Source organism: Corylus avellana, chromosome ca9 (assembly GCF_901000735.1).
Source record: "Corylus avellana chromosome ca9, CavTom2PMs-1.0".
Lineage (NCBI taxonomy): Eukaryota > Viridiplantae > Streptophyta > Magnoliopsida > Fagales > Betulaceae > Corylus > Corylus avellana.
The window spans coordinates 1,759,436-1,769,209 of NC_081549.1; the positions used below are offsets into that span (position 1 = coordinate 1,759,436).

Here is a 9,774-nt window from a genome sequence, read left to right on the forward strand (position 1 = left end):
CATGGTTTTATTATGCGAAATGCAACATGTCATTATTTCTAAATTTGCTACCATTCATAATTTTTTTTTTTTACTAGATCCATCAACTACATGTCATTAGGACATAGTTTAAGTCTTTAAGAGTTGTTGGCTTTGGAAGATGTGCTTCAAATGATTTACCCTTAAATCCTTATGAAATTGTCAATTCAAAAAAAAAAAAACAAATGAGAAAAAAAAAAACAATAAATCGTAAAACCTAATGCGAAAAACAAACAAAAAAATGAGGAAAAAAAAAAAAAAACCCTAATATTTTGACGTGGTAGAACTCCCACGTCAAAATTTTCTGATGTGGGAGTTCGTCCATGTCAGAAAACATTCTGATGTGGTAGAGATGCCATGTCTGACGTGCTACTCTTTGCCACGTCAGAAAAATATTTCTAACGTGTGATACAATAAAACGTCAGAAAATTCTGACGTTCTAACCACTAACACGTTAGGAAAAAAAATTTACTGACCCCTATGCTTCTGACATTCAACACACGTCAGAAAAATTTTTGACGTGTCAGACACCATAAAACGTCAAAAATTTCCAGTAAGGAAAAAATTGTTTTTTTGTAATGCCAGTGAAGTTGTTACAGCCATGGATGAATATGACGCGCTAGGGAGTTAGGGAATGATGAATGAATGTGAATATAAAGGAGCACGAAAGGGTGATTTAATTGGATAAAAAAATAAATAAAAAAATAAATAAAGGATCACTTTGATATCTTGTCGGATCAAGTTGCTTGGGGAAAATATTATTTTTTCGACAAAGTTGGATGCATACGTGGAGATCGAGATCTAGGGAAATAAGTGTATGTGGAAAATATTATTTGTTTTCTCAAAGTTGCTTTGAGAATAGACCATACACTTACACCCAATGACTCAGCATTAAAACGTTTTAGATGAGTTCTCATTGTGTTAATCATGTTTGGAGGGTAAAATTATTGATGAAGATTTTTTTTTTTTTTTTTTGTGCAAAAGAGTATGGGTTAATAATGTGCTTGAGTTAGCACATACATACATACATATATATGTATGTGGCCTTATAATTTTCCTAGTACGAGGAGATTACGTAGGGTTGTACGTATGGATTTGGATATTTACTGTAATTATTCACTATTTACGATATCCATATATAGATTTGGATATCAGTTTTGTGGTGTATATATATATATATATAATAAATTCACCAAAACAACTTCGATTTGGTTTTTAACATCAAAATGATGTTTTGCATTTGTTATAGGGTTTAGTATTTTTTTTTCTTTTATCATATCTCACGTACTTACACCCACGTTGTGATGCTAGGGCTTAAAAAACACTAAAATATGCCCTAAACACCAAAAATCAGCTAAAATTATTTTCAAAATTATTTAAAGTATGATCTAATAGACATCTAAAGAAGACTCAAAAAACTAAAATAAGACCCGAAATCCCATTACATGATATACGGTTAGCGGAAAATAACTGCACTATGCATGTATAGCCCTAGGCTAGGACTATGAGTATTTCATCACAAATAATTACTCTAAATATGGTTATGTATGGTATACCTAATGTGTTGGAATGTTGAAATCTTTGAAAAGTTCAAAAAGTTTTGGGCAGAAGGTGAAAAGCAATTAGGTAAATACCAACAAGCTGATTTCTCCATTTATTTAAAATCATAAAAGGCGCAACCCAAGTAAAAAGAAAAAAACATAGAAGAAATACATCTAGCTAGCTATATAACTAGCTAGGAATTTTTTTTTTTAGTTCTTTCTAAAATTCAAGCAAATTAGGATATAGCATAAATCAGCTGCTCGATGGAAGCCTTTTACATAACATCATTGGAAATCCGTATGCGATCCAAGCTGGCTTTACCATAAAGCTTGTTGGTTTGGTGAAGTCCCAAGTAATCTTTATATTTGATCTCGATGTATTTTGGTTGGCTGCTTTCCTTCTTCACCAACTCTGGTGACGGGCCGATAATGGTGTCGAGTGGTGGCCCATTCACAATGGCCAGAGAAATCCTTGTAGCTTTCTTGTTAACTACTGCTCGATGTACATTGCTCTTGTACTTCCCATTACTCACAACCTAATTCAACACAAATCAATTTTGTAATAATAATTATGAATTAAAAACGAGATATTAAAAAAAACAATTGAATATATATACAAATTTAATTAATAATTAAATTTATGATCATCACCTCAAGTTGATCGGAAGTGTTGACTAGAAGGGAGTTGGGAAGGGCATGCACGTTGACCCACTTGCCATTGCGTTTTAATTGGAGGCCACCGATTCCATTCTGTGTGACGAGAGTCAAGAGGCCGTGATCTGAGTGAGGTGGCAAACCCATCGCAAGATCCGGCTGCGGGCAGGGCGGGTATAGATTTGCAACAAATGCTTGTAAACCAGCTGATTCCAAATTCATGGCCTTGTGGATGTAGGAGGCTTCCAATCCAAGGCTCTCTGATATGCCTTTAAGCAATTCCCTTACTACGCCTCGGATTCTCTGGCAATACTCTAACGAAACCTCACTGCCCACAAGACCAAGGAAACCAGTCAAAACAACCCCCTTTTTCCCCATTTTGTTTATAATTATATTACGTAATGCAAATTTACATATATACCAATCTCTCTTTATTTTTGCTAATATAGGGTTTTGCATTATATATGTTGGGTATAATAATTCAGCATAAGGCCCATTTAATAGAAAAAGGATCCCCCAAGCAGTCCACTATATGGCAATAATTAAATAACTCTTAATCCGCCACTTGGCCAGCAAGCGTCCAGTACCATATTCAGGAAGTCTGAAAGTTCTCTCCAAAAATAAAGGTGGCATAAATCTTTATCTCTTTCTCTGTTTGAAAACTCTTCATTTCATTTCTTTTTCTCTCTCTTTAAGAGAGAATACTAACTTAACCATTGGAGTGTCTCTGATCCTCTTAGGGACCAATAAATTTTAGTCAACTTTTTTGTTTTTAATTTTATAGTTTTTTAGTTTTTTTTTTTTGCAAGAGCTTTGTTGCCGGTCCTGCCGTTTGAAAATTTGCTCTAACAATGACAATGATATTTTAATATAAATGAAGTAATGTTTATGTCGACCATAGTATCCTGCTTATCTCAAATGTGAGGTTGTGGTTTCAAAAGATTATATGTGAGAGTGTGAATATTGAAGGAAAATTTTTATTTTCTCTCTATCCCTATAAAAGTATACCATCGGATCAAATTTTAATATAAATTCATTCTAAATTCAATAATAATTTTAAAATTTAATTAATAGAATGACTAAAAATCTTCATCCTAGCATTACTTAAAAAAATATACATAAAACTTTCGTTGCATGAACTGGTACAATTAGGTAATTTATGCAAAATAGCACATTTAATGTGGGGCATTATTGTCACTAGCTAGTTCCTAGTGGGTATACGTTATTATGATACGTTATGGTATAGTTGGCAATAATTGGTCGTCCCCTTCTACCTACCAAAATAGTTTCAAAATAAATGTCCGTACGTACCTGAATCCAGCAGGTTTGTTGGGGAAGTGAAGGTGATGAGGATGTTGAATGATGACCTTGAGAAAATCCCTCCAGAAGAAAACCTTGTCGAATGACGTGTTGAAGCTCGTTCCGCACCTGATTGTGTCCAACACATTCTTCCCTTCGAATTCTCTCTTCTCCTCCTCCGTCAGATCGAAAAATCCTCTGATTCCCTCTATCACTCTCTCTATTAGCCTCTCCGGCACGCCGTGATTGATCACCTGAGATCAGACCACCACGCATGCATGTGTTACTTTTGATATATAATTTGAAAATGGCTAAAAAATGAAATACCCACGACACAATTTTTGATAATTTGAAGTTAACAATGTAATACCCCCGATTCATGGTGAAGTTTTTCGTATATTTTACCATGAAGAAGCCCCAGTCCTTGCAGGCCCTGCCAAGTTCTTGGATGATTGTGGACCGTTGATCAGGAGTACCGTAGGCGAGCAGAGAGAAGTCAATCACGGGGATTGGGTCTTCTGGGTCTTCTGAAACTGCTTCATCTTCTTGGGGATCTTTGGTGAAAGCATAGGTGGAAGGGATGGAGGTGAGGCTTGGTGATTCAGCTAGTTTTTTGACACATGTTGTCTTGGAAAATTGAGTGGGAGATGGGTGAGAGGCTTCGGAAACCAGTGGAGTTGTTGCAGCCATGATGAATATGACGAGAGATGTTGTCGGAAATGATCAATGAATTTGAATATAAAGGAGCAAGAAAGGTGTCTTAATTTTTTCACAAAGTTGGATGTATATGAGTAGAGATCTAGGTAAATAAATGTAGTGGGAAATATTATTTGTCTTCTCAAAGTTGCTTTGAGAAAAAGACCACGTGACGTACAGATTTGAAACGTTTTAGATGAGTTCTCACTAGAGGGCCAATAATGTATTTGACAAAACTTGCAACCTGATATGAACTCAACACAAAATTAAGAGGATAATGTTGAAGAGTTTGGTCGGTTTAATTTAATGGGTCGAATTATAGTTGATCTATATATATAGTCTTATACTCATGTTTTGACAAGATCATAATACTATACTCAGTCAATTTTTGACATGACTCATAAACTTGATACAAATCCAATACAAAATTAGAGGTGTTAGAATATTTGATATTATTTACTTTATTATGTTTCTTTACATATTCTAGGGTTTAGTCTAAGGTTTCTTCCCTACTACTTTTTCTCTCTCTATAAATAGAGAACTATGTAAACATGTCATAATATAGAAGAGAGTAATACAATGTAGTCCATTGTTATGCTTATGCTCTCTTTCTTCTCTCTCTCTTTCTTCCACTCTCCACAATATATTTAACATGGTATCAGAGCCACTTCCTTGTGGCCTCCAATAAACGTCTTTGACGTTTTCCGGCGCTCCCTCCAGTGACCTCCAAATTTTGGTTATCTGTGTGCTGCCAAGCGGTTTTCCACTCAAAATCTCTTCAACGCTATCATTGCAGCCTCATGTGGGAAAATTTATCCTAGATTCATGCTTGGATCTATAGATCTGTGGAAGATCCGCTGCTATCGGCCCTCAAACGCGCCACCACACTCCAACGCCAATTGTTGTTCGTGCCACACGCGCCACCACAGCTGTGACAGAGCTTCACGCTCCACTTCAAACGATAGATTAGACACCTCCGAGTCCAGATCCGAAGAGATCTAGAGCGTCCAAGCTTCCACGCGCCCTCACGCGCCTCAAGAAGGTCTTGTCCGCCACTTAATGCGCCTCCATGTGCCGCTACAATTCTTCCACACGCCATATCAAGTGGATCAGCTGGGTTTTTGCACCACTCCACAGATTCGACACCGATGGTCAAATCTCTGCCATGCACGCCGCCATTGGACAATGGACACGCCGGAAGCATCTCTTGCTGGTGGGCTTCACGCGCCAAGGCGTGGCTGCCAGTGAAGGCGCGTGTACCACACGTGTCAAAAGCTTTCTCTATTTCCAACAGCCACGTGGTAGCCTGTCAACACACCACGTCAGCCCTAGATCCATCTCCAATTTGATCCAAAACCGGGTTATTGGGTTCTAAACCGGTCCAATTGGGTCAATTCTGAATCCATCAAAGGCATCTCCAACCCGATCCAAAACCGGTTCTAACCAGGTTATCGCTTTCTAAACTAGTCCAACCGGGTCAATTTCGGATCCATCCAAGGCATCTCCAACCCGATCCAAAATCGGTTCTAACTGGGTCATCGGGTTCTAAACCGGTCCAACCAGGTCAATTCCTCCAACCATTCCAAATTAGTCAATCCGGTTCAACGGGTTAGACCTGGTTCATATCTTTTCGGGTCAGACCATATGCAATGGTCCATTGGTTTTGGCCTATTTTGGCCCAGTCAAACCGGCCCAATTTAACATATCCTATAAAGCTCCAATCAAGTCTTAAGCCCAAAGTGTTGGGTCCAATCCATTCCAATGGATTCAAGTCTCAACATTTGGGGTCCAACAACCACCTTCAGCCATCAGCAGCCAGCTGCTACCGTCCTCCACCACCGTCCGCCACTCTCCGATGACTTTTCAAGTGAACGAAAAAAAAGAAAATCATTATTTCCCTTTTTTTTTCCCAAACTCAAGCTTGCACCTTGAGTAAACCTGGCAAAATGTGACATGACCCGCCAACCTGACATGAACACGACACGAAATTACTGGATTTGGGTCATAAATGGGTCAACCCGTTTATTTTTGTTTCTGTCGGGTCAACCCGCTTGATCTGCAGGTGACCTAAAATCATATATATTTTTCGTTTTTTTTTTCTAAGATTTTTCCCGTAAATAGGCTTAGATATGGAATTTCGAAACGATCCCTTGGTGGTTTTTTTTTTTATTATTATTATTATTATTATTATTATTATTTTTTAGATGTTGATTTCTATAAGACGCGCATGAGGAGCTGAAAGATCACTATTTGACATGGAGCTTTCTTTGTGATTTTGGGAAATATAGTTGCTGAGACACTAATTTCCAGATGGGTCATGCTTTGATTTTGATATTAATCACAAAGAATTCTTTAAAGGCAAGCCTATGGGCCATGGGGGGTTCAATTGACTTTGATTCTACCAAGAAAAATCTCATTTATTTGCTGCAGAAGCCATCTGAATCTAGCAACCTTTTTTCTAGATCGAGATCCGGCAGTGCAATAACTATGACCTGGGCCGTTCAATGGATCATCCAGATTATAACCAAAAAAAAAGTTAGGTAGTCGAACGTACAGGATCGGAAGGAATTAACGGAAGCTTCAAGCCTCCCAGAATTTTTGAAAAGCTCCCAAATTATATATTTTCATTAGTATTCTTTTTGGATTTTTTTTTTTTTTTAAAAGAAGTAGTGTTCTTCCCTTCTTTCAAGTTTTAGTTCCGCACCTTCGAGCAAACAATTTCCTCTTAAGTTATTAAGGTCATTTGGCCACCTATAAACCATCATTTCAGAGTGTCTAAATCACCTATTTAATCATTTTAAACGGATAATTAAGAGTGACTGAATCATCCCTTTTCATCATCTCGAACCGACATTTGGAGCGGATAAATCACACTTTCTGTGGTGAGGTGGTCTGACAATTGCCTTTGTGCCTATGTGGCAACAAGCCACTTTCTTTTTTCTCGTCTGTCTCTGCTATGTGCAGTCATGATCTCGTAGTTATTGCAACATCCAAATCCTTTAAAAAACAAGATAAGGATAAACTACAAAAGAAGCTAGCTGTCTCAACAAGACCTACTTCACAATAAATGAATGGAGGACCATTCCATTTCCAATTGAACCCCCCATGGCCCATAGTGTAGCCTCTTTTACTCAAGTTTCTCCTTCATGTTTTTCAATTATCTTCTTCCAATAATTTAAGAAATGATTTAGGTGTATTTAGGGCAGGCTTCATGCATGGTTAGGCCAATTAGGCCACCGTCTTAAGGTCTTTTGAAACTGAAGTACGACTTACTTTATTTTTATATTTCTTTCGGTAGTTTTTAATCTTTTGTTTTTTGGTTATATTATTCTTTATTTCTTTGATATTTGATATGTTATACTTATTATCAGATGCCATTGATTTTAGATGGTCGTAGTTATTACCCGTCGTAAAACAACGACAATCTAAAATAAAAGTTAGTAGTTGATATTTTATAAATTATTAAATTTAAAATAAAGAGTCGCTATTAAAGAATCTTCAATTTCTCTTGGATGGAAGAGAACCTCAATCGGATAATAAAAAAAAAAAAAAAGTAAGAAAATTACGTATGATACTTTGATTGATTCTTGGGGAAATAATTGTGCACAACCTTTCATGGTTGTATTGTATGTATCCAAGAAAGCAAAAGAAAAGCCCTCCACAATTCAAAGGCAAGCCTTGGATTGAGTGGTTTAGTTTGATTGACTTGGCATGAGTTTACTATTGATTATAACCTTATTGTCCGGACGTCCCCAACATGTCATTATTTTGTGTTGTTGTTTCCCTCTTTTCACTTTTTGTTTCATGATAAGAAGTGAATCCTTGAATCCACTTGTCCTTCCATATGCAATGCTTGCACCAACTTGTTTTAATGGTTTAGCTATTATTCCTTTGCTTGATGAGATGAAGTCCTTTATTTTTTTTTTGGACATAGTTTGTGCTCATAGGTGAGGACTCAAACCCTTCAATATATGTAAGGTTTGTTGCTCTTAGGGTCCACAATTCAAAGGCAAGCCTTGGATTGGGTGGTTTAGTTTGATTGACTTGGCATGAGTTTACTTTTGATTATAACCTTATTGTCCGGACGTCCCCAACATGTCATTATTTTGTGTTATTGTTTCCCTCTTTTCACTTTTTGTTTCATGATAAGAAGTGAATCCTTGAATCCACTTGTCCTTCCATATCCAATGCTTGCACCAACTTGTTTTAATGGTTTAACTATTATTCCTTTGCTTGATGAGATGAAGTCCTTTATTTTTTGTTTGGACATAGTTTGTGCTCATAGTTTTTTTTTTTGGGTGGTTTAGTTTGATTCACTTGGCATGAGTTTACTTTTGATTACAACCTTATTGTCCGGACGTCCCCAACATGTCATTATTTTGTGTTATTGTTTCCCTCTTTCACTTTTTGTTTCATGATAAGAAGTGAATCCTTGAATCCACTTGTCCTTTCATATATATGCAATGCTTGCACCAATTAACTTTAGTTATCTCGAGCGATTTGACTATAAATAGGCTTGATGTAATTCTCATAACTGTTATATAACAACATCTATTATAAGCAGGTTTTGTTTTTGTTTTTTTTTTTTTTTAATATCATTAGCGGCGGCCTTGAATGATTTTTTTATTCTTACGATTATCAATAGCGGCGACCTAGATGTCGCCGCTATTGATGGTCAATAGCGGCGACGATATGGTTGCCGCTACTGTCCATCAATAGCAGCGACCTAGAAGGTCGCCGCTATTGATAGTCAATAGCAGCGACCTAGATGGTCGCTGCTATTGATAGTCAATAGCAGCGACCCAGATGGTCGCCGCTATTGACTGTCAATAGCGGCGACAAAAATGTCGCCGCTATTGACCATCATCAGCGGCGACACTCGGCCCATTTCAAGCTTTTTTTGCGGCAACAAAAAAAGTCATTAGCGGCGACTAAAAGTTGCCGCTATTGACCCATCAATAGCGGCGACCCCAAATGTCGCCGCTATTGATCATTAGTGGCGGATTAATACCAGCAACTGAATAGCGGCCAAGGGTTGCCGCTATTGATCAATAGCGGCGACGTTTTGCTCATTAGCGGCGACTTTGTCGCCGCTAATGAGCAAATTTCTTGTAGTGTGTTGACTATAGTGAGACTTACAACCCCGTTATCAAGCCAACAACGATACGCTTTGTCCTCTCTTTAGCTATCTCTAAAGGTTGGCCTATTCATCAGATTGATATTCAGAATGCATTTCTTCATGGAAATTTGTCTGAGGAAGTATACATGACTCAGCCCTTAGGTTTCACTCGCCCCCAATTTCCCTCTCACATTTGCAAACTTAAAAAGGCTTTGTATGGACTGAAACAGGCACCTCATGCTTGGTTCTCTAAGTTAAGCAACAAGCTCATTGAGTTAAGGTTTTTTCAGTTCTCGGTCAGACAACTCCCTCTTTATAAATCGCACATTTACATATACTATGCTAATACTGATTTATGTAGATATATTCTGATTACATGCTCTAATCATGCTGCTATTCGTGATTTATTGACCGCCCTATATTGTGAGTTTGTTGTAAAAGAGTTTG

The 9,774-nt window shown here is 37.4% G+C and overlaps 1 protein-coding gene across 1 annotated transcript; it reads right to left on the reverse strand.

Annotated features, from left to right (window-relative positions):
• Nucleotides 1-1,672: 1,672 nt before the first annotated feature.
• On the reverse strand, nucleotides 1,673-4,285 carry LOC132161999 (2-oxoglutarate-dependent dioxygenase 19-like). The gene is made up of 4 exons (XM_059572238.1): nucleotides 3,918-4,285; nucleotides 3,525-3,766; nucleotides 2,211-2,541; nucleotides 1,673-2,095 (listed from the first exon to the last, which is right to left on the reverse strand). The coding sequence occupies exons 1-4, from the start codon at nucleotides 4,200-4,202 to the stop codon at nucleotides 1,835-1,837; spliced, it is 1,119 nt and encodes a 372-aa protein (XP_059428221.1). The 5' UTR covers nucleotides 4,203-4,285; the 3' UTR covers nucleotides 1,673-1,834.
• Nucleotides 4,286-9,774: the final 5,489 nt, after the last annotated feature.